Here is a 25,543-nt window from a genome sequence, read left to right as displayed (position 1 = left end):
GGACAAAAACCTGTTTAAACTGAGAGGCTTGAAATGTTCATTGTGGGGAATATAAACTATCTTGGACTCTGTCTTTTTCATTGCATATTAAGCATTGCAACTTTAAATATGCCACTGTCAATGGAGTTAATGTGGAATTTGAAGAAGTTAATTCCTCCTTCCAAGTGTAAGTTTTACTGCTGTGTTTTTTTCCTATTATAGTCACTCAGTTCTGATGTCTTTGTTTTTATAGCTGCAAAGTATATTCGGGTCAGAAGGACGCTTAGCCAGTAATTGGGAACTCAAAATCCGCCCCAAAGAAGATACTAACATCTACCTGATGTTTACACCTACTCGAGTAACTTGCTGCTTTGCAAAGCTGGAAATCAAACAGCTGGGGATACGATCAAAGCCAGGAATTAAGTTTACTGTAAGAATCCCAACATAGCTTCTAATAATTTTAAATGTACTTTTTTCATAATTATTGAAAATCTAGCACTGAATAGCTGTTTCTATAAAAAACCTGAAAATTCAAGATATATACTATGGGTATCTGTACACTTGTTAAAATCATACGGGCACTAAATTTTATGCTTTGAACATTAGTATCAATTTTGCATGCAATTTTTTCCTTTGTGAAGGATGAAATATTTTATGTACTATATTGAAAATAGCCTAAGATTTTAACTGTAGAAGTGTTAAAAAATCTGAACTTGTCTTGTTCTATAGGTAGGTCTTAAACAAACTTGGAAGTAGAACTGGAAAATGATTGATTAAATTTAGGCTTTTCAATTTCTTGCAAGGGGTTTTCAGTTCACATTTTTAACATTTTCATTTGTTTTTCTGTAAGTCTTTATATAGTTTGCCATAGTTACACATAGATTTTATTTATTAAGAATCTTTTTTCATTTGAAGTACTGGTTTTTTGGTGGTGGGTTTTTTTTTCTCTCCCAGATACCATTATCTGGATATGGAGGAACAAGCAATGTAATTTTAGAAAACGTTAAAAAGTTGTCAGATAGCTGCATGGTTACACTGGAAAGATCATTGTCTGCAAGATCACAGAAAGCTTCCTTCCACGTGAGAAACACAGGTTCCCGGGCTGCCTATGTTAAAGTGCTGTGCTTGGCAAACCTGCAGACAAAAACAGTGATGGATCCTCAGGTTATGACAGTGTCTCCAGACAAGTTTGTACTAAGAGAAGGAACACATGAAGTAAGTACAGTGCTTTATTCTGAGCAATTTTTATGAATTTAAATTAAATGTCATCAAAGAAAATGTCTGACTAGTTCCTTATTAAAATCTCACCTAATTTTTATGTCCTGTTTCACTTGTATTGCAGTCATCTGTTGACTCATATTCCAAACATTAATACAAACAGTAAGATTTCTTTTTCCTCAGTGTGTTGTCTATTTATTTTATCAGGTGGTTACTGTAACATGGAATCCGATGGAAAAGCACTTGAATCCAAGCATGTTGGTATCGACAGTATGGTTCTTTTGGGGAGATGAAGTTTCGAGGCAGCAGTATCGCAGGTAAGATGTGCTTTGCTATTGTAACAGACTGATGTTTAACAAGAAGTCAAAACTAGAGGTATGTGCTGCCACAGGTATGGTTTTAACACGCTTCCAAGACCAGCAAGAACAAACTAAAAGACGGTGATGATAGGTAAAGATCTATTAAGTCTTGCATCTGTAAGTTGTTGATGGGGGTTTGTTCATTTATGGCTTTGCTTACATACTGTACCTACAATCCTAGTTAAGGATTTTATTTTATTTTAAGTTTCTTAAATTCAAGTGTGTTGGGTTTTGATGAAATATTTTCTTTTTTGTGTCGAAAGAGATCTGTGTTCTGTGTTGGTATCTCTCTTTCTAATGAGTATGTAACTTTAATTTTTAAAGAAAAGGCTCATGAAAAGAATAGTACTGATATCCAGGAGCATTAAGTTTTGAACAAGGTTCATGTCTTGGTTTGCTGAATTCTGTTGACAAAGAATGGCTTTGAGTAGATGTGTATATGAGAAAAAGAAAATCCACATATGCTCATGACACACTAAGGAAACTTATTGAAAATACCTTGCTGATCTTAGATAGCAGCCATGTTATTCTGCATTTCAGTTTGTATAACTCAAACGCACAGAAATGACATATTCTGCTTTCATTGACATAAGTGACACTTGTGCTGTCTGTGGGGTACAGTGTAATGCAGAATGTTAAGACTAGGTAGAGCTCTAAGGTGCTGATGATCATAATTCAGTGCAAAACTTGAAAACAGCATTATTTCATCATTGCTTTTAAATGTCATTGCCTGACAATGTGTGAAAGTCATTGTATATATTCTTATCCAAAAGAAGTATTAAACACAGCTGAATTTGACTGCATGACTTTGAATAAAAAGCTCATGGAATAGCTGAGTTCCCAACCTGGATAGGAAACTGGCTTCTTTTAGATATCTTAGAAGATGCTTGTTCCTGATTTTTGTATGAATTGTTTTGTGTGAGACAATGGTCACTATCATGGAATCCTCCTTAAAGGCCTGATTTCAAAACTTAGGGAACAGTTTTGGTCTACAGATCAACAGAAAACCCATCTAGAAGCTCAATACAACTACATAGGTATTATTGGAAACTTTTAAAATTCAGATTCTGGATGATGTGAGCGAAATGACTTGTTGATTTTATTAGCCAGCCGGCTGGCATATGGTTCTTGAAAATAATGGTCTAGCTGGTTGTTTCTTGGTGGGAGGTTCTCTGAAAACCCCTTGATAACTTGAAAGAGATGTGTATTTCTTGCAGTGACTGAGTTCTCTAAGCCAGTCAAACCCCATTCTGTAATTGTGCATTAGAATGAGAACATGATTTGAGACTTAGGGGCAGGACTGTGAAATGAGTACTCTGCCTCATCTGCCAACTTGTGCCTCAAGTTCCTTACTCCAAAATTATATATAGTCAGCAGCCTGGTAAGTAGCTTAGACCTGAGAGTTAGTAGTGCTGAGGTATTCTTTCTTCCTCCATGGCCCTGACCTTATCTGAGTGCCAGATTTCCTCTTGCTGACCTGTAGCTTCCCATTTTACCCAGGACTATTTATATGCCTGTGCCACCCAGTCTTTTCTATTCTGTTGGCAGTCATGCTCCTTGGCTCTGTGTTCCTGCTGTTGGCTGGCACCTGCTGCCGCTCTGACATTGACTAGTCAATTTTTCCTCTCAAAAGGCTTTCACTTGTAACCAAAATAGCATTCTCCTGCTTCCTGTGGTGATTGAAACATCACTCAGATGCCTGATGTACTTATCAGAAATCTAGGTAGGTGTGACTGACAGCAGAGAACAAGTATGGAAAGACAAACATATGGTAACCATTATTTCACTGTTTCCTTTTACGCTGCAGCAATAGAGCAGGTATTTCTTTAACCATTTTAAGACTGTGAAAAGACTTCAGTTTTAAATGAATGCTTCCAGATTTGAGCTTGGTGTAGTCAAGAAATGATGAAGTGAAAATTATGCTGGAATCTTATGAGTCTTATCAATCTTTTCAATTTGTTGTTTCTAGTACTGTGTTCAATTTAATGTCTCCTCTTTAATAGAGCTGTGATGTATAAACCCGGGGTAGAAAAACGCATAATCCCAGAAAACAACTTGTTGAGACACACTGTATTTGATGAAGAATTTCAAGGGGAGCAACTTGTGACAGAAGGTAAGACTATGACTTCTTAAAAGAAAAATCTAATACTTATTTTTGTGGGGCAAATGTGCTTTTGGCTGGAATCCTGGTTACTTTTTCACTATTTTTTTTATAAATGTAGAAGAAAAATTCTGAATTTGGACAGTTGTATTGGGCAAAGCTTTGTTGTATTTTCTTTCCTCAGTCCTGCTGAGGAAGGGTGTCATAGAATGGCTTTGGTGGGCACCTGGCATCCAGCTAGGGTCAACCCATCACAACAGAATTTGCCTTTTTTCATTCAGTACGTATTTATTTAAATGATTTTCTGGTTTTTTTTTTTCTCCTAGCAACATGAAACCCCAATCTGTAAATATTATAGCATTAAAAATGCAGAGTTTATTTGGAAAGTATTTGCCTTATTACCTATTGAGAAATATTCAGTTTGTTGTACACAGATATATTTGAAAAGTGAGAGGCAGACAACTTGGATGACACCAAAATATAAATTTATTTTCCTTCCTAAATTTAATAACTTTTTCTTCTGCTTGTTAGTAAGGAATTCATTAATAAGAATACAATATATTTTAAAGGGGTCCTTAAAGCACTCCCCCCCCCCCCACTGTTCAATCCCATAGTGTAATGAACAAATTTACTGTCAAATCCTATTCTTGAAATAATTATATACACATATGGAATTACTCACTGTTCTAAGGCTACTACACCTGAATAAATGTGATCTGATTCTTTCCCTATGAATTGTGTATTTTCTTTACTTGGAGAAGTAAAGATTTTTTTTATCATTCATTTTAGTTAGAGTGAAATCCTAGTGAACATTAGATACTTGGGTTCTGGAGTATCCTTTGAAGTTGTTAAGCCAGTGTTAGAGGAAAAAAGTAAGACCTAACTCTAATTGGGCATAGAATCAAATTAGTATATAGCATTTGTATAAAGGTGGAAATCTATTATAATATTTTTATATTTATTTTTTAATATATAATATTTATTATGTCTTATAATAAAAAGTTTAGAATTGGTGTGTATTTAGATTTATATATTATGTTTGATGTTAGTGTTGAGCTATGCCTGATAACTAAACCTGTAGGAAGTAGTTTTGGAATGATCTAGGATTTCTTAGCTGATGGATTATTGACTAGGTCTATGTCCTAAATCTCTGTGGTGTAATTTCTGAGTATTGTAGAATTTTTCTTACTAGAATTCTCTATTACTCTCATGTTTAGTGTGTGATGTTCTACGAGGGACAAATGATATTCATCTTTTCTATGCAAATATGCAAAGGGTTATTCTTTCTGTGGTTGGATATTCCACTTGTGATCCGGATGGCTTTCAGCAGTCTCCTGGACACCGTTTGGAATTGGACAGGTACTGTAACTGTGATTAGTAATTATATGTATGTCATTATGGTTTTTTTTGGTGAGGTTGGTTAGACACTGGAACAGGTTGCCCAGAGTGGCCGTGAAGTTTTCATCCATGAAGAAATTAAAAACCTGGCTGGTCAATGTCCTTAATAACCTGCTGTAGCTGACCCTCCTTGGGGGTGTTGGACTGGGTGATCTCCAGAGGTCACTGTGAAACGACGTACGTTGCCTTATTTCTCTCTGCAGTACTTGTTTTCTCTGTATATGTTTTATTCAAGTTATTTTATATTATTGTCTTCTGAAGATAATTGTTTATTTTAGTTCCTTCCATTCTAAATGGTACCTCCCACTTCCAAACATTCTGTGAAAAAGCTGTGTCCTGATACAGCTGCTGAATTGTTTTTTACTTAATGGAGAATTGAATTAAATTGAGGGCCCATGTAAAAAACACTGTACTTTAATAATAAAATTTTGATAAATACTAAAAGTAGGCTATTATAATTACTCATGGGATTTTTTTCTACTGCTTTTGCTTAATGCAGTCTTTTTTTCAGGTTTGAGAACTTTGTCAGACATACCACTGCAACTTTGGATGTTCTTCCTGTTAAAGGACCTCAGGGTCCTTCATTATCTGCAAAAACTAATGTTCTGGTTCAGAATAAATCAGATGCTCAGCAGACTTGGGCTGTTACACCTGAGTATTTGACTTTGACATCTCCTTCTATTGGTAAGTATTTTTTGAAGTTAATGAAATTGCCACTTTAGTATTAAGATAAGTGTACTGCATAATATGTTTGTAAGTGTGGCTTGGCCAGTAATCTTCATGCAGACTTGATTTGAACACAGTTCTTGGATAAATTGTCAGAGGTGATGTGCTGTGTGTATACATACAGTATACACTGCATACCTATGAAGATTTTAAAGTATTGTGAAGGTGAAATTAGGGCAGAAAATACTTTTTCATTGGTGCATCTCTGTATCTTGGGCATTTTTGTGAATTTTTTTACATGTTAGCTTTTTTTTTTTGTGTTACAGGTGGAACAGCAGACACTAGACATGTACAAATTGTCAACAATTCCAATAGAATGTTGACCTTTGAACTTTCATGGCCAGCTCACTGCCTTACTGTAACCCCACAACATGGAGCTGTTGAACCAGAGTAAGTTTCTTTCCATAAGTTCCTTTATGTGAGGAAGTGTGGTGAGGTCTTGGTGGAGTTTAGTTAGTTTAAGTGTGTAACTAATTTATGAATTTTAGCTGGTTTTTAGGAATTTACTTTAGTTTGCTTAGACTGTACCCTGAAACTATTTTAGTTCCACTTCCAGGGTGTAGACTTTTTGTCAACTAACATGCAAATCTAGCTTTTTTTAGGACCTTATCTGTTCTGTATAATGGGAATGTTCTTCTGTCACCTACATAATTATCTGGATGCCAGGAATTTTCTGTGCCTGGAAATACTATTATTATTGCATATTTTTCAAGGAGCTGGATGGCCAGTGAAGCTGAAACTTTAAAAATCTCCTTTTGCAGTAGTGTTTTGTTTAAAATTTAGCTGTGTATTTAAAAACAAAGAACAGTTCGTCCCTTCCCATAACCAACAAACAACCCCCAAAATAACAGTTCTTATAGAAGGCTTTTCTTCTGGGGACTTAGTTTTTTCTTTATCAAATGTGCTGATATTCCTCACAACTTGATTGTGGGTTTTTTTTTTTTAATTTTGAGAAAACTGGGTTTTGCCATTCAACCTTTGTCTTCTCAGTACCTGTAGGTATGAAAATAATGACAAGCCAGTGTCAGCTTGCCTGTGCCTTAATGGGCATTTTTTTGGAACAGCAGTCATAATATCACTGTGTATATATGAGACTTTTCACCCATGGCAGCAAAGACTTTTACAATTTATGCTTGGAAGAGGTGCCCACCTCTCCCTTCTAAATTTCTGGGGGTTTTTTAAGGTTCAGTTCAGAATAGCTCTAAGACCCTGTTATTAAGCTATTTTCATCTTACCCAAAAAAAGTCTCCCACCAAAAAATGGGTTTTGCTTTCAGAATTGTATTTCAGTAGTTGCTTTAACCTTGAGGATGTTTGCCCAAATATACTTTCTCTTCAGTCCTGCGTTGTCGATAGCATTTAAACACTTAATTTCATATTCATGTAGATGTAAATTGCTGGGAAACTTTCATCACTAGTGAGAACAAAATAGAGTTTCATGGAAGGGTTAGGAAAAATAGTCTCAAAAAGCAGTAACTATGAATGACTTTCCAGTAGCTGTGAAAGTAAAGACATACTGAGTGTCTCATACCCTAAATTCAGGATTGTCTGGATGATTTCTTAAAAAGAGAGTATTGAAGGCCTTCTGCAAGGAATTTTCTTGCAGTGTAGAATTTTAAAATGTGTTCACTGGAAAAGAGTGGGCAGAATCCTCGCATTTTGGGTCCAGGTAAATAGTTTGGATCAAGAACAGAGGTCTGCAAGTAGGAAGCAGACCTGTGGGAACAGCTAATTTAAGTGCAGCAAAGCTACACTTGCCCAGTTTTCTATTTTTCATGACCATCTCCCTGCAGTGCTAAGGGCAGTCACCCTGTCAGGACAGGAGCCAGCCTCTGCACTGTGATGGCTGGAGCCCACAGAATTCTTGAACTGAGTTAGGCTACGAAAAGAGGTGGTCTGATTTCTCAGCGATGGTGAAAGAAGGCCCTGGGATCATGGCTATTAAAGCTTAACATATTGAATATCTGATACCTTAAATTTAATGATCTGTAGAGCATCTTCACTTACCTGCTATCTTAAAAGTGCATCCTTTTTTTGGGGGGGGGGCTAGTGACAATTGTGGTAGATATTTATTCTAATATGAGAATCGTTCTAGTTGATTTTGGTTTTTTTTTATTAGGGGCAGTACCCTAATTTTGGTGAGTCCTAATCCAGCACTTGCCACAAGACCTACATTAATTCCGTGGAGTGGCCTGATCTATATCCGTTGTGATAACGGGCTAAAGGTACGTGGTTTACTTGAGATTGGAGATTGCAACTTTTTATTTTACTTTGTCAGTTCTAATAAAGTTGCCAAAACCTTTTAGATTTGAGTCAGCAGCTCTGTCAACTTCCATTATTCTTCTTAATTTTTAAAGTTCTCTTAAAAAAAGTAGTTGAGATGCCATTTTGTAAAATGAGATTTTTAGTTCATTCATCTCTGAAGAAATACTACAATGTGAACACTTAACTGAATTGCCAACAAAATTGCACTCACCACTGCCTTATGCATAATTTTCTAAAATGCTACGTACATATATGTAGGTGTGCACGCACAAAAGTAGTCTGTATCATATCTGCATCATATTTTAAAATAAAAGAAGTCAGAAGAGGTTATTGGACAAGTCATCATAGCTCCTTTTGAGCTCCCTTAAGGTAAACTTGACCTTCTGGATGACAGGTCTGTGACAAAGAATGTCTAGAACAGGTTTTGGCTCCTCATGGATTTTAATCCAAGATTTTTCCCTGATTAAGGTGAAGCATAGAAATAAAATTTATGAAGCCAACAGTTTTTCTCTTGTCAGTGTAAGAGCAAAGGGCTCCTTGGTAATCTCTCCCAAAGAGACTTTTTAAAAAATTTTTACAGACAGTGTGTGTTTTGGGTTATTTGTAACAATGCATGGAGAGAGAAATAGACACTGAAAGGGTAAAACTGTATCTACTTTCCTTTTGCATGGAGGGAAGTGTGAGGTATGATACAGAATTGGAAACTGCCTTCAAAAAACCCAAACAAACAGGGAAGTTGTTGAGAAGGAAGTGATAACTGTGCACATAGTTAACCATGTTATATTCTACAATATGAGAAAAGGATTTAAGAAATCTACTAGGACAAGTGTAGAGAATGTAGCAAAACCCATCAAATGATAGGAAATCTGGTAGTTTATAATGCTTTTGTCATTTATTTGCTACCTCTCCAAATCAGCAAAAAGTATGCTAAGATTTTATTAGCCATTAACTGAAACTTTTGAAATTTCTAATTATGTAGCAAAAGTGAACACAAAGCTCCTTCTGAATGAGGCAGTTCTGTTTCCAGTATCTGCAGCAGAGAATGTTGTAGGAATTGTCAGTTAAACTAGTTAAAATTACTATTCCTGTTAAATTAAAATACCTATATAGCAAATTTTCAGTGAATATTCCTTTTCTCCTAAATTAAACTTGTCCTAGAATCTTCAAACTTTTGAGGTTGGAGTAGACCTGGGAATTTAATATATGAGAGCTTTCCTCTGTTGTAAAGCTGAACATAAGCTCTTGCAGCTCCAAGAGATAGAGCTAAATAGTTTGACTTATTAATATATCAATATTCACTGTTTAAAACTTTGCTTTTCTCCAAATCATGTGAAAGTTTATTAAAGTGCTTATTCAAGAGGCTGTCGCACAGAGTGTATCTGGAGCAGATTTTCCATGCAGAAGATGTGATGTAATTCCTCCACAGTCTGAAAATCCTACTGTTGATGTGGCAAAGTCTCTCCCCAGGCTCCCTCTAACAAAAATGGAGATAAAGAACAGTAACATTGTTTTTCCTAGAACAAGACTTGGTCAAAGCTCAGGTAAGAGGGCTTATTTATTAAATATAGAATCTGTAGTAGCTTGTGTTCAGAGGCTTTGTTTACTGTATTGCATGTGTGGGAACTTCAGTGCCTTGACTTTGGTTTTGTTCTCTTAGTCTGATAAGTGTGAATGACCAGTTCCCCACTTCTGCCTTTGGTTTGAAAGGCTATTCTTTTCTTTTCCTCTTTTTTTTTCCTTTGAGTTCTCCTGATACAGTATACCTATTTTTTCCACGGGCAGGTTTGCATACAGGCAAATCAGTTGCTGGGTTTTTAAGCCACTTTGATGAATGCAACTACACTGTGCCTGGGAAAAGAGAGTTACAAGGTTACTGTGTCTAGTTGAAACCCTTTTGGCTCAGTGCACCTTTGCAGTAGATCCATTCTCATCTGTGCATATGCCCATAGGATATGAGATAAATCTGTGTTTAGCAGGGAAATAAATAGTCTTCCTTAAGACAGTAGGAGTATCAGCTATGAGGCTGGCTGTCCTTGTCTTGGTACATAGTGATTGAGGAGGACGGTGTTGGTAGTGGAGTCTGAAATGCTTGGTCTGTACTTCTAATTTAATGCTTAAAATTCTCAAAGTAACTCTATGGAACTCTCATTCTGGTACCTAGATAACCGCTTTTTTTTTTTTGTAGTATTTACATTTAGGTAGTGAGGGTTTTTTTAATGATTCATTGACATCAATTTTTTTCTCTATCAGACTTGAGGACTTTCAAGGCTTAATTTTATCAATTATATCTGGGCTTTTGTTGCTAAAATTATGAAAGAGGATTGTAATATACTACTGCAGTGTTTATAAATGTCGTATATAATGTTTATATGCAGCTAAACTTTTTAAAGTACTATTCTAGACTGAGATGATCTTGTCCTGTTAATTCTTGCCAAGAGACATGTATTTATATGTAGGTTGAGTAACAAAAAAGATTTTTTGATACAACTTTATTTGGTCCCAGACTGGAATACTCTCAGTGTTTTGTCTCTGAGTGATCAAATAATGGAAGGAGTTGGATATCTTTTGGGGTTTTTTTGGTGAGGTCTAAATTTCTTGTGTATAAGCTTCTATAAAGTTTATGACTGTGCTTTGTTTGAGTCTACTCTTGAGATTTGTTATAATGAAAACTGTTTCCATTAAACTTCTGTTCATCTAGAAACAGTTTCTGCTTAACTCTTTACACCAGAGATACTTGAACAAAGACATTTAGTATATACTAGTCTGATATTTCTCTTTTAGAGAGTTACCTGGAAATGGAGAATGAAGGGAATGAAAATCTAAAGTGGAGTTTGTCATCTTTTGCACCACCCTATGTTAAAGTGAGTGAATGCTTGCATGGGGAGTTTTATGCAAATCCCTGGGTTTATTTTAGCTTCTCTCTTTCTGCTGTGCTCTCTCCCCCTGCTGCCTCTCAAGAAGGAGTATATATTTGAGCATGACCTCAGTTACAAAGTTTTTTTTTCACTATCCATATCAGGGAAATGTTTTGCTCCTTTTTTTCATCTCTAATGTGCTCCCTGACTGTGAATGAATCAGTGCTCTGTGGGACAGTTTCTGGTTCACTTACTGCTTTACTGAGTTTGCTTGTGCTCATACAGTATCATCATCCAGATTGCATTAAGTAATCGAGCATAAATGAAAGATCGATGTCTCTTTTTGGCTCTATAATGCCAGACTTGCCTTGTTTCAGACGTGTGCTGCTGAAATTGCACTGTACGTGGTATCTGTAGAAATTTGAGTTAGGTCAAGGATATTTTAATTACAGTGCTGTTTCTGTGCCTAGCTGTTGATATTTGTAAATGCTCCCCTATTTTTTTGATAGTCTGAAATGCTGTGATGATAATTTTGATTTTGTCCTAGAATTATTATGGTCCATTGTTGTGAAATGATGAAAAATGGTTATGTAGCACTCTTACCACTACCCCATGGGACAGATTATGTCATGTTCCTGCCAGTGCACCACCTCTGAACTGGAAGTCAGTAGTTGTGGTGACTGGATTTAGTAGTTTCAGTCTTTATTAATTTGCTTTTAGGGAGTCAATATCAATTCTTCACTTAAAAGCAGCTCAATTGGGTGTATTTTCCTCAGTCCTCTGCAAGGGTGGTGTATGTGTGGGTGTATTGTGTGGTTTCAGGTTTTTTTTTTCCTTTCCCTTCTGAATCTGACTCATAAATGTATTTGCAGGATGTGGATGGAAGTGGCTGTGTTTATAGGGTTACTTACTCCGTTTTCAGATTTTCCCATGTTTCTGGTACTCTTGAAGCTCATGGACAAGAGAAGGTAAAACATTTATAAATATTTCAGGCATATTAGTGTATCTCAATTGTAAAATAAGATCTTAAATGAGAAATAAATTTCATCTGATGATGATAAAATGTTGGCCTTTCAGTATTGGGTCCTGGAGTGTATCGGTAGTCTGTGTCAGCTTAATTCAGCTGAGTTGCTTCTAAGAAGTCATGCAATCAAAGTAGTTTGATTTCAAAGTGGTGGCATGTTTGTGTTACGCTTTGGGGGTTTTTAAGGACAAAATATTTTAGAATAGAAAACTATTCTAAATGTTTTGTAAAATTTCAGAAGAAAATGGAAAATAATAGTGGCTTCTTACAAACCTAGTGTGAGAACCTGATTCCCTTCCTTGAAGCATTCCTGACATACTTGTTCAAGAACTCTTGTCTGTTCCTAAACTTGGTTTCATTGACTTACAATTTTATCTCCTGGCCAGTAGAGGGTTTCATAACCACAATTATAAAGCACATCCAAGGACAAACTGGATGGGTTTGTAAGGGTCTTTCCTCCCTCATGTTCTCTCACAATGCTACTTGAGTTTTATCTTTTCATCTTTGTGAACACCTATCTTTTAATTGTTATGGATTATTATGACAGTATTTCTATAGAGATGCAATTTGTCATCTATTTAGAAGAAAAAAAAAACGTATTCCTGTCCAGTTTCTGGTAATTTCATAATATTGCAAGCCGTTATTTGAATTTAAACAGTTGTATTTGCTTTAGCAATCCTAGTTCAGGCCTATTTGAATAAGATTTACATCACTGGCATGCCAGGCTGTGTGCTGGAGCTGATAAGGTACAGTGATTGGCTGGTTTTTTGCAGTGGATATGATGTTTGGCTACTTAGATATAACTGTAGTGGTCTACTCTAATCTGCTGCTCTCTTTCTCTTCTTCCCTCAACCTCAATTCTGAAGACAATGCAAATCTCTTCTTGAATTACCTGCTACAGCACTATATGGAGACAAGCCTTTGTTACATAGCTGATCTTTAAGGATGATCAAATTCATAGCTTACATATTGGTTTAAATTTCAGGCCTTCTAGTAATTTTAGCATAGTGTGCTTACAGATTTGGAGCTGGAGGAGCTGAGTTGTTCACAGCTTAGTTGCCAGATGAAGGATGGTTTTTTCAGGTGCACATCTTTCCTTTCTGGTCCCCTTTCTCTCCATTTTACTAACAGAAGTAATTGTGCTAGCACTTGCTGACTTCACTTAAAGCAGATTATCTGAACTCAAATTTTGTTCAAAATTGCTTGCATGACATACTTCATCCAATATTTTCCAGTTGTGAGCAAAGGAGGGATAGCTATTTGTATAGTTTTCTTCAAGATCACCTGTGTGTTCCATGTGTGTTCTGTAGTGTGTAAATTTTGTGGTGGCTGAACCATAACTTTGTACAGGTAAAATTGTGAAGATGTGAAGATTGGTGATGTTCTGCAAAATTTTTCTCTTTTTTTTTGTAGGTTGCTGTAATCTTTTTACCTAGAGATAAAGGAGACTACTCCCAGTTCTGGGACCTTGAGTATTACCCAGTTGAAAATCCGAGTAGGAAACACAAATTAAAATTTCAGCTTTCTGGAAAAGTGAGTATATAAAAGCTATAAACACTGTCTTGAGCACAAATTTTTGATAACATTTTGATTTTACTATACAGTACTCTTTCTTATATACACTGGTATATTATGGGAAAAAACCTCAACCCTGCTAGTATTTTTGCTGGACTAAATTGTATTTTTTTTGTTATGTTACAAAAATACCATCTTCCTCTTCTTTATGTGATAATGCATTATCTTTTGCCATTTTTGATATAAAACTTTAGTTTGCTCAGAGAAAGTAGAGACACACTTACATTCTAGGGGAATTGTTTCTGTAGGTAAAGATGTTTTTATCAGTTTTGTTTGGTTTTTATATGTTGGTTTTATTTTTGTAAATAAATAGTGAAGTAACTGACCTTTGCTATAATACATAACTCAGTGCAGTTTTGGAATTTTCAAATATCCATCTTAGAGATGGATATTTGTGTCTGTAATAAAAGCTGCTTCAGTATTTTATCAGAGTGGCAACGTGGGTGGGGATAATTGTGAAAGTTATACATGGGAGCAATTGGGTTTGAGTTCTTCTTCGCTCCCCTGTTGTTCCTCAGCTCAAACTTTATGGTAAGGCTTGGAAGAAATGGGTTGGGAGTTAAAACTGGTTTTCTGTGCTCTCAATCCTTACCTTGGTTTTTATCCCTACCTCACCATCCATACAAGAGGAATTTACATAGGACAGAGGATTTATTACCGTAAGGAAGAATTCATTCTAATGATCAGTTAAATAAGCTGAATGTGAAGAGCTTTGTACATTCAGTATGGCATGATTGCTATATATGCTTTGTTGTCCTCTTCAGAAGGTTTGACTTGATTTTTCTAAGAAGTCCACACTAAGATTTGGGATCTTTCTGTAGAGAACCAAGTAGTAGTAGTAGTAGGAACCTTATCCTTCTTGCTGAGGTACCTTACATTTTTTTTGCAGATTCCTTGTTCTTTCCAAATTAATTGTGTTGAAAGAGTACTTGTAAAAAAGTTTATGTTAAATAACTTCCGAGTTTTGGCATGAGAGTCCTGTATAATGTTTGGTTTTAGAGGGTTTTTTATTCAGCTTTCATCAAATTCTTTGGTCATAATTTTCCTGAAAATGAGGAGAATATCTAGATCATTTGTCTGTTTAAAGCTACTTGAAATGGGGAGAAGATTAACAGAACTGTGGAGTTTTAAAGAATTCTCTTCTTAAAACGTGACTAGTTGTCAGAGTTGTGTAAATCTTTGAGCGGCATAACTTGATATTAATGTTTTTGAACTACTGTGTCAGATTTGTTCTTGATTTTTTTCAAAGCTGTTAACAATTAGATCTTTATAGCATCTCTGCACATGGGAAAAAAGTTCGTAGAAAGTACTTGAAATGCATGTCACGATCATTTTCAGAAAGATTTGAAAAGGAAATACTGTATTTATCAACTAGGTAGGGAACCATGCATCTGTTCAGAAGAGGGATCAACACAGAACATTTACTTAGAGACTTGCAGCTTTTAGTGGAAAAGACAAGTGTTATGTTCTAGGGATCAAGAGTTTAGGCAGTGTTACTAAAACTTTGAAAAGGACTTGGAGTCTGATGGTCTTTCTGAGGTAGGGCCTTACAGCTGTGGTTAATGTGACTTTTGATAGAATGAAGTGGGAAGAGTGACTGTCATTCAGAGTGACTGAGTGGTATTTATTTATAGCACCACTTCAGAAGAAATGAAAAATTTGGAAGAGCTCAGGAAAGAACTGCAAGAACAACATTAAGTTAGGAAAATCAATGGCACATACCACTTTAATTTTTTTCCTAACAAATTAATTAACTGTAATTTTGATTATGCTCTGCATGTGTTTGCAGTCCTCACCACTGGAAACTATAGTCAGGAGTTCAGATCAGCATGTCTCCAAACCCAGTCCCAGAGACAAAGAAAAGAGGGGTTTGACATGTTTTGCAGCCCCAGCCTCTCGGTGCTGGTCATTCAAACTAAGTTTTTTCTTTACCTGAGGAACATTTGTTCCTGCTGCTGGGGGCTGTTCTAAGATCATTGAGTTAAGAATGAGTATTGTGTGCAGGAGTCTTGGACTGGTATTCGGGTCTAACTATTGGTCCCTTCTGGGTGAACTAGCAAGCACCTGCCACAAGGTTGGGACAGCACCAAAGTCCTGACTGCTCCTTTAGCATGTAGAAAGTTGAGGACTTTGTAAAGAACCCCTGCTATTTTTTGAAGATACTACAAATGTTAAATGCATGCCACTTTTTAATTTACATGCTTTACGTACTTTAAAAAGGTATGCAGTTAGACAGTTTATGGATCATTTTTCAGCAAACTGAGATGAATTCTTTCATTCTTAACACAAAAGACTTACTGCTAACTTAGAGGTCTGATCTGATTATTATCAGCAGCACAAAGCTTCATCATCTTTGTGTATCCCAGAAGTGAGAGGAGGGAAAGCGTTTTTAAACTCCGTGAGCAAAATAATTCTAATTTTCAAGCTATACAAATTTCTGTGTTCCTGAGGTGTCTGGAACAGCAGCATTAAACTGTAACCATTTGGAGTGTTAATGTACTGCTCTCATTTGAAACAGCAGAAGTCAGTACAGGCTGTGGTAAAGCATGCAGTATTTCAAGATGCTCTTATAAAGACTGGGGTAACTCCTGATCATTTTCCATAATGTACCTTATTCTCATGCAGTCAACTTGCCTTTTGATAAATTAGAATTTGAATGATAACAGAGGCATGACACCCATTGTTTTTCACTATGTGGAAAAATAAAAGCTCTTGAAACAAGACACATTTGCAAATCCCTTCTTGTCTTTATGTATTCGGTTCTACTGGGGTTCATGGGTTATTTGCAACTGAAAAATATGTTCTTTAAAATGAAGATTTTTTTTTTTATGGCTGCTGCTATTTCTGACAGACTGATTAGCAGCTCTTTCAATAGAAGAAATGAATGTCTAAAAGACAAGTTTGTCATAGCAGCTCTATTGAAGATGAATCTATTTTTTTCATCTTCCCTGCGTCAGGGAATCAACTGCTTGTCTAAAACGTCAGCACCATTTCAAAAATTGACATAATGTTGTACAACCATAAGTGTAGGAGGTTCTTTTGGTTCTTTAACTTTGTTTAAGATGTTGTGACCCAAGGGGACTCCAAAGAGTATCTGGCAAGATTCATTAAGCAACGCCGAATTTTCAATTGGTTATTTGTCAAATTATTCTCATCGGGTGATCTGGTCTCCTTGTGTTAGAATACCTTAAATGGGGGTCTTGGTGATGGTAAATATTTTGGCCTAATTTCTGAATGCAGAAAATACCGTATAGTGCGTTATCTGATTCTGTCTCTCTGGAGAGACCTTTCTTTGAGAAGGATGTATTGTTCATAATACAAACTTATTACAAAGCTTTTTGCTGTTTTGAGAATTCAGATTATAATGCTGATTTATGTCTTCCTTCTTTCTGAGCACTTGTTTAGGCAACTTGGTTGTTCTTGAGGCATATGGGCATAATATCTGCAGAGGAAGTGAGGGGTTTTTTGGCTTTTAGTAAAATCTTGGTTGCTTGCAGCCTTTTTGAGATTCCACCTGCGCTGCTAGTTTGTTGTGAACTGTCTTGTAATAACTAAGTATTCGTAAAGCACAGAAGCCTGTTGACGTATTCCTCCTAAATAATTGCTTCCATCTAAATGATCCAGACTCTCATACTCCTGAAAGATTATTCTTTAAATAAGAAGTCTTGGATTGGGTAAGGGGAATGACTTACGTACCTGAATACTTAAGTACTTTTGAATGCAAAGTTTACAGTCTTCTCTGGTTTTGCCAATAGAGTGCTGAAACAGAAAATGAGACACCAATTGTGAAAGCTTCTGCAAGTGGCCTTACAAAAACTGAGGTTCCAGTTACACCAGAAATGAAAGTTGACTCTGAAGGACAACCAAAAAGAATAAGGTATGTATGGACAGAACTTGAAAGGAGTGTGTCTGCAGCTGGGTAAAAGGGTGTGGGGGTAGAACACAACCCCACAACCAAAAGTTTTTTTACTATTGGGACATCTGTGTGGTGGAACAGGCTTCACAGAGAGTCTGTGCAGTCCGGTCTCAAAGGTTTTTGGGATCTAACTGGGCAGCTTGCTCTGACCTCACATCTGACCCTGACTGGAGCCAGAGGTTGGACTAGAGACCATCTGAGTATCTTCTGACCTGAATGCTCCTATGATTCTATGTTAAAGAGTAAGCAGCTGTAAAAACAGACTTGCCAATACCTCTTAGTGGCTTTGTATTGTTCAGTCTTCCATGCTTTTTCTTTTCAGTTGAGTTTCTAAGTTGTCTAACCATGATATGCTGTGGTAAATGAACTGGTATTGGCAGTAGAATTTTGTGTATACTTTTTGTATATTCAAAGTTGATGTTTTCTGGATCTTTCAATTTTTTCTGATTTATTCTCATAAAATACACCTGTTACTTCAAGTATGCAATCAATATACACAGATCATATAGGTCAGAAATGTTAATATCTTAAATCCCTTTTTCAAATCAGACAAAAAGAGTTCATTCAAGGGGTATATGCACCAGAAGACTTCTACGTTTTTCCTCTAACCAGAGTTGGGGAAACATGCACATTAAAGGTCAACTTGAGGAATAACTCCTTTACAACACACATGGTAAGTTTGACTGACTTTATCTTAAATAGATACTTGTAAGTCCTTTCAATTGTTCACCTGCACTGTTTTTTTCTCTTTTACTATTGACAAAAATTACAATAGTACAAGTCTTAGTTTGCTAGTTCCAAAAGTCTATATTGGAAGAATTTTGATGTGTAATTTTTCTCTTTTGTCTGACTGAATAACTATGTGTATTTGTAATATATTAATATGAAAATATAGTAGATCAAAATTTGCATAGGTTTGTTGTTCACAAATGTGGGCATTCTTTATTTTTAAACCTTGGGTCTGTGTAAAGCTGTATTTGTAAGTGACCTGATTTATCTTAAACATGTCATAAATTGAATATGATGGGCTTAAATATAGTGCACTTTTGAGCATTTTGTATTAAATTACAGCTGAAATTTGTAAGTCCCAGGGAGCCTTTCTACATCAAGCACTTGAAATACTCTCTAAGGTGAGTAATGCATATGCTAACATTCTCTCCTAACAAAAAAATTAGCCAAGTAATGCAGTAAGATAAATATCTTCTGTATATGTAGAGTGCTAAAATGTAGATATCAATATTCTGGATGTCTGATTAAAGGGCTGGGAGGTGTTTTGTTGCTTTTGTTTATAGTTAAAGGTTGGGGGGGGGATTGTGAGGTTTTTTTGGTTGGGTTTCTTTGGTTGGGTTTCTTCTTTTTTTTTTTTTTTTTTCCCTAAGCTGTACTCTCTAATCTCTGTTCGAAGCAGAATGAGCCCACACAGTTATTTCTGCATCTGCCAATTTCTTCCCTGCAAATTGTTTCTAACAGTGCTTTTAATGTTAAGCCTAATGCTTCATGTAACCATTTGGCATGCTGTGCACAATCAAGTCATTCCTTCCATTTATACTTTCTGCACAACAGACCAAGCAAATTGCCTTCATCATGCTTCTAATTTGACAAACCTGCAGAGCTGCATCAAAGATTCTCTGCAAATACAAGGTTTGAGCAGCTAGTGGAATTGTCTGGTCATACCAAGTATTTCAGCATTTTACCTGCATAGAAGAAATTTTTAAGTTGGTGATAACAGTCCTGAAAATAAACCCAGTCATCTGTGGAGTTCATTACAACAAGTATGTGACAGTAGTATTAGTCATCTCTTCAAGAAGTACAGCATCTCACATGCTCATCTGCAACAGTAGGATTGTCAGGAAGCAGAAATGCAACCATTTCATTAGAAGTGATACAGCATACATTCTGAGTGTTTAAACAGGTTCCCATTTTAAACACAGGGAAGCTAAGGGTATAGAGAGCAGAAATTGTGAGCAAATTGTAAAGGGAGTTAGATATTCTGCCTCCTAATCTGCTCCACATTCATCACAAAGATAGGGCTGTGGTGGTGTTAGCCAGAGGTATTCAAGGTATTCTTAAGGCCACTTTTCAGTGCCAAGTGTTATAACTCCACCTAGGCATGTGTTAGTGCTTCAATTTAACTGTCATCTTTTTATTGAATATTTCACATGAGATGGCACAGAAGGGTTTTTTTGGGGGTAGTGACCAGGATAAAATCTATCCACATAAAGACAACCAGCTAGATCTGTCTGAGGCTGTACTGTAGCATACAGAGGACAGGATGACTTGATTTTGTCATCCTTGACAAAAAAATGAGTAACTTCACTGGAAGACACTTTGATATTTCAAAAATATTGTTGAGGAATGCTGAAAAAACTATTTGGTATATTTTCTGCAAGAGATTATGAACTCCTACTGCATTTATCCAAAGTAGACTTAACAAGTTTAAAAGTCAGTCTTTTTTTTCCTAGTAACTTTGGCGGTTTTTTCTTTGGCTGTAAATACCAGTTTTTCCTATCTTTTTAAAAAATAATTTCTCTGAAGTCGACATAGTGCTCTCCCATTTATGAGCATAAAGCACAGATTTACTTGACTTGGATTGATGCTTTTAAAAAAGTGTTAAAAGTGGTTTTAATGGCTTTTATTTGAGAATAGCATCAAGGAGGGTATCAATAAAGCCACTGGCAGCTGTTTCCTTCTAAACTTGGCTGTCTTTGGAAGTAATGCTCAAAACTAATTGGATGAGAAGACTCTACACAGGAACTTGGAATATTAGTCTTTAAATAAGTATAAGAATGGAAAGTACCATTTACCTATATGTTTTTTACCAAAAAAGTATGATGTTTTAAACATGGTCTATTGTATGCTCTTAATTTTGTGGGCCAAATTTGAAAGTAATCCTGTATAATCAAGTTTTAAATCTGGATAAAGAAAGTGAAAGTTTGTATCCAATATCAAGAGTCTGACCTTCTGAATTTGGTATAGTGGCTTTGCCAGTTCTTCAGTTGGTTATGCCATCCCCAGTACCAGTACATAGCACTGCTGTGGAATTCTGTCTGCAACTTACACCCAAAAGAGTTCTATTTGTTGACAGAGTAGAATTTGTTTTACTGCAAAGATAATACTTTTAATAATAGGTCTCTTAAGTGATACAAATATATGAATTAAACATTTAAAAAAATGGCAAGTTTCTGTTTCTGGAAGTACTACCAGGTTGCTATGCCTACTTAAAAATGTTTGAAAACAAAAATGTCCCAATTTTATTGCTTTCAGAAGCTATCTGATTACAGGGTAGTTTATATTCTGCATACTAGTAAAAGATAAAACTGTTTTGTTGGGCTGTTCCCTTCACTAATTATTTTTGTTTCCAGTAGCCACCCTTCTGTCAGTGCTCACTGTTCATTGATGAACCATCTGGTTACTATGGTTTAAATAGCACTTTTTGCCCGTACTCTTTTTCAACTTACCTATTCCAGTGTGGTGTTTTGAGGACTAGAGGATTAGTTTGTCTATGAAGCAGGCTTCAGACATGCCTGACTTTTCAGAAATACTTCTTGAAACTGGTGCAACAACCTGTAAAGGCCATACACTATTCAGACTGAGGTGCAGGTGTAGTGGAAAGTTTGAAATAAAAGGGGTTTTTTTGAAGAGAAAAAGAGTTAATTGCAGCAGAATTCTACTTGTCCTGACGCTATCCTTCTTGACTAGTTTCTGATTACTGTACTGGAGAAAAATCTTCCAGGTTGCTTCATTTCTGAGAACATTTATGTTATGGAGTAGCCCAAAGAGCTGTTATATCTGGAGTCTGGACTTCCCAGTTTTGTTAGCTGAGAAAATGAGAATAGCATCTTTTCCTTTGGGCTAGGAAGCAAGTGTGATGAGCCTTATCTCGAATGTGAGAAATCAACTGTCTCCTACAAAAGAGACTATGTAATTTCTGACTTATTTGGCTTTTAGGGAAGAACAATAATGTGTTTAGCACCCACCAAATGGACACCTGAATTTAGAGATCAAACAGAATTTAATGTAGCTGTCATGTGCTAAGAAACTGCTCTGCCTCAGTACTGTTGAGGTCACATTGGTTCATACTCTGGAAATTAATACTTGACAGCCAGATGTGGGCATCTTTCTGAAAGAGCAGTACTTAACTTACTGTTAAGTTTTTGATGTGGTGTAAGTTTGATTTTGGTCATACTGTTCTTTTTGAGTAAATGTTATATAATATGTCAGGGAGCATACATGTATTATTTTGGGGATGATACAGACTTCTGCATCTCTTCTGGCTTTCTACTGAATTTACTTTTACTTTTGTACATTCTCAGGTGGCCTAGTTGTATGCAGCTTCACACTCTATTCCTACTAAAATTTATGTTTTCTAGCATAATGCATTTTACTGATTAAATAATCATACTGATGTCCTTCACTTAAAAAATGGATTTTAAAAAAAATAATCTGAGTAAACATCTTCAGCCTGTATATCATAGGTGGTTAAAAAGACAAACACTGCCACATTTGTTATACAACACTTGGCAGTCGAGGATGAGACATGAAACTGATTCAGTTGTATTCCTTTGGTGCACTGTTGATTGTAGTTCACTATGGTATAATTATTTCTTTATTTTTGTATTAACTTGATTTAAAAAATACGGTACCATCCCCGTCTTTATTCTGAATGTGTGTACTCTTATTTGATTGACCAGGATGTTGTTAAAAAAAGAAAATTTGCTGATGTGACTACTTCAGCACTAAGGATGATACTAGCAAATGAGAATTGTATGTAAGGCTGGTATTACCATTTCAAATGTAGGTGAGGGGTAGAGTAGAAGGGTCAAAGCACAGATTGATTACAATAGGTTGGATTACTGTAGAGAAAAGGAGTATGAAAAGGTAGGAACACAGTGAGAAAAAGTAGGGGAAGGAAGCACATTCCAGAGGGCTTTGGACAGTACTATGTAAGGAGAGAAAATTGAAGCTACAGTAAAAGCAAACAAAGCTATCTTTTCTTTTTCTACTAAGTGATGCTGTTCATAATTCCTTATTTCAGTATGTGCCTGTTACTGCTACCTGCTTCAGTGCTGGATATTTCTATTGGATGCCACAGAATCCAATAGACTGCCAATCAAAATTTCAGCTTTTGCTTGTACAGCTTATATTTTCTAATAATTCAGTCTAGGCTTTTGACAATTAACACAGCCACCCATTACATTTGGTATGTTTTTATGTAATCCAAATAGAAGAGGAGTTATGTAACCTAAAACGGTGTAAAATTTCTAAAATGCTGTTTGAGGATGGACATACTGATTTGCAATAATTCAGAAAAATATTTCTTAATGTGGAGGCAATTAGAAGTAATGAAAATTACTTTAGTAGCTTCAAATGCATGAATTTCAAAAAAGAATTGAAAATTTTAGTGTACTTGTTTGATGTTTGAAGGGAAGAAATGTAGTAATTTTGCTCTAAATAAAGTTTATGCACTGTCAGTATTGTCAAGAGGCATACCAGCCTTGTCAAAGTAAACTAGCAGGAATAAAGTATTGTATTACTTTGTATAATCAGAAGGAAAAAATGACCTTCATAATCAAAATCCTTCAGAAGAAAAACAGATAATCAAATCTATAAAAATAAACTTGATGGTCCAGCACACATCCAGTATACCATTTTCATGAAAATCAAAAGTAGACAAGAATTTGTCTATCTGGTAGTATTTACTTGTTTATTAACAATGATTATGCCCATAATTGCCATTTTAGATCCTGTCATTTCATCAATGTGCCAGTCCAGTTCAAGCCAAAGGCAGAAGGAATGTTTGAAGATGTCTTCGTTGTGCTGACAGCCAAATACGGCCCAATTAACATTCGGCTATGGGGTAAAGCTATTGCAAAAAAATAGAACAGTTTTATAACTGTTTATAAGAATTTATAACAGTTCATACCATTTAAAATATTCAAAGATTTGCTACTACATTTCCATATTAATGTCCTACTTGTTTTGCCCTGTGATGCTGCTTTGATGAAAAGTCTTCTGTAAGATACATTATGGTGCTTGTTTTACAAATCTGTTTTGATAGTAAAAACATTGAGAAATAACATTGTATGTTTTAAAGTTGTCATTTTCTAATTTATGTTTCTGCACTTTTGATGAAAATGGAAGTTTTCTATTTTTGCATTTATTAAAAATAGCTAGATACTGATATATTTTATTTTAAGCATTGTAAATACAGAAATAAAATCTATGTGTAAACAGTTGATGCTACCTGATTTCTGCCTCTGTTAGAGGATTCTTTGCTGTAGGTAAGGAATCAAGCTGCCTCCTCTTAGACAATGCTAAGTTTCTGGGGGGCTTTGAGGGAGCCGGGGAGGGATTGCAGTCCAGAAGCTGATTTGTTAATATCACATTTCCATGAGGTAATGCTGGGATCTGGCAATCAGCCCCTACCTTTTTACAGTTCAGTGGCAGGCATAGGCATTGTTTTTAACTCTCACAATGTGAAAACAATGTAAATTTTAATATGAGCAATAGTGCCTTCAGCCCTCCACAATTATGCATCTTACGCAGTATTCTGTCTCTGAAAGTCACACAAAGATGTTACTTAGGGTAATGACGTAAGCCTGGCTGCTTACTGGTTCCATTCCATTTCCTCAGCATCTGCCACCAGATGAATAAGGATGGGAGGTAGAATTCCACCTATGCCTTTTTTTCCATTTATTGGCCTGTTTGTGAATTCACCTGTTCACATTTTTTAACTCTTTTGACACCTTGTTTCCACAGCTCCATGAGGCAGCAGGCTCCGAAAGTTCACTGTATATTCTTCCAACAAAATTTGTTTTTTGTGTGATAAACTGGATTATTTCTGATTTAGTTGAGCACTCTCCAGTTCTTATATTGTAGGAGTCATTGAACAACAGTTCCACCATCACCTTAGCCATTGTTAACCATGTCATAAAATCATAGAATAGTTTGGGTTGAGATGGACCTTTAAAGGTTGTCTTGTCTACCACCCCTGCCATGAACAGGAACAACTTTAACTAGACCAGGTTGTTCAGAGCCCAATCCAATCTGACCTGAAATTTTGTTTCCATGGGTAGGACATCCTCCACTGCTCTGGGCAACCTCTTCCCAGGATATGATTGGCTTTCTGGGCTGCAAGTGCACAGTGCCAGCTCATGTGCAGTCTCTCATCCACCAGCATCCCCAAGCTGGCCTCGGCAGGGCTGCTCTCCATCTGTTCGTTCCTGTGAATGATGCTGGGGGTTGCCCTGACCCAGATGCAGCCCCTTGCATTTGGTGTTGTTAAACCTCAAGAGACTCCTATGGGCCCACTTCTCGAGCTTGTCCAGGGCCCTCTGGATGGCATCCCATCCTTCAGGTGTGTCAGCTGCACTGCACAGCTTGGTGCCATCTGCCAACTTGCTGAGGGTGCACTCAATCCCTTCTTCTGTGTCATTAATGCAGCTATTTAATAACGCTGGTCCCAATATGGATCTTTGAGGAATACCACTTGTCACTGGTGCCCACTGGGACTCTGAGCCATTGACCACTACCCTCTGGATGTGACCAACCAATTTCTTATCCAGTTAACAGTCCGCCCATCAACTCTATCTCTCTCCAAATTAGAGAGAAGGATGTTGTGGAGGACTGTGTCAAAGGCTTTAAAGACTCCAGATAAATGACATTTGTAACTTTTCCCTTGTTCACTGATGTAGTCACTCCACTGTAGAAGGCCATCAGGTTGATCAGACAGGACTTCTCTTCAGTGAGGGATGCTGCCTGTCTCAAGTCCCTATCCTCCATGTACTTTAGCATAGCTTCTAGGAGGAGCTGTTCCATGGTTTTCCCAGGCACAGACGTGAGGCTGATGGGTCAGTAATTCCTGAGGTCCTCCTTTCTACCCTTTCAAAAAAATGGGTGTAATGTTTCCCTTTTTTCAGTCATCTGGGACTTAACCATCATGATTTTTCAAATACCATGTTGTTGGTAGCCTTTGGCTCTGTCTACTATTTTATTTTTTTAGCAGGGAGCTGTATGCCTGAAGTTGCTTTAAACTAGAAATGCAGGTTTTTGACAGCATTGTACATTATTCCTTTCTTCAGGTTGGTAGGATTGTGAGCAAAATTAATTTTAGTAGGAGATTGTTTGT

General features: G+C 36.4%; 1 protein-coding gene across 1 annotated transcript in view; it reads left to right on the top strand.

Moving 5' to 3' along the window:
* CEP192 (centrosomal protein 192) overlaps positions 1 to 23,633 on the top strand; it is a 56,993-nt gene extending 33,360 nt beyond the window's left edge. Inside the window, exons 29-44 of the mRNA XM_082281445.1 lie at positions 233 to 409; positions 934 to 1,194; positions 1,405 to 1,514; positions 3,560 to 3,669; positions 4,875 to 5,016; positions 5,567 to 5,739; positions 6,048 to 6,171; positions 7,900 to 8,005; positions 9,382 to 9,586; positions 10,827 to 10,906; positions 11,773 to 11,868; positions 13,338 to 13,457; positions 17,255 to 17,376; positions 17,965 to 18,088; positions 18,487 to 18,545; positions 23,157 to 23,633. Of these exons, the coding sequence (XP_082137571.1) occupies positions 233 to 409; positions 934 to 1,194; positions 1,405 to 1,514; positions 3,560 to 3,669; positions 4,875 to 5,016; positions 5,567 to 5,739; positions 6,048 to 6,171; positions 7,900 to 8,005; positions 9,382 to 9,586; positions 10,827 to 10,906; positions 11,773 to 11,868; positions 13,338 to 13,457; positions 17,255 to 17,376; positions 17,965 to 18,088; positions 18,487 to 18,545; positions 23,157 to 23,295 (2,148 nt within the window). The 3' untranslated portion in view covers positions 23,296 to 23,633. The remainder of the gene's footprint in view (positions 1 to 232; positions 410 to 933; positions 1,195 to 1,404; positions 1,515 to 3,559; positions 3,670 to 4,874; positions 5,017 to 5,566; positions 5,740 to 6,047; positions 6,172 to 7,899; positions 8,006 to 9,381; positions 9,587 to 10,826; positions 10,907 to 11,772; positions 11,869 to 13,337; positions 13,458 to 17,254; positions 17,377 to 17,964; positions 18,089 to 18,486; positions 18,546 to 23,156) is intronic.
* Positions 23,634 to 25,543: the final 1,910 nt, after the last annotated feature.

This window comes from Coloeus monedula, assembly GCF_965178545.1.
Source record: "Coloeus monedula genome assembly, chromosome: 1".
NCBI classification, from domain to species: domain Eukaryota; kingdom Metazoa; phylum Chordata; class Aves; order Passeriformes; family Corvidae; genus Coloeus; species Coloeus monedula.
This window is presented reverse-complemented; position numbering and strand designations above follow the sequence as displayed.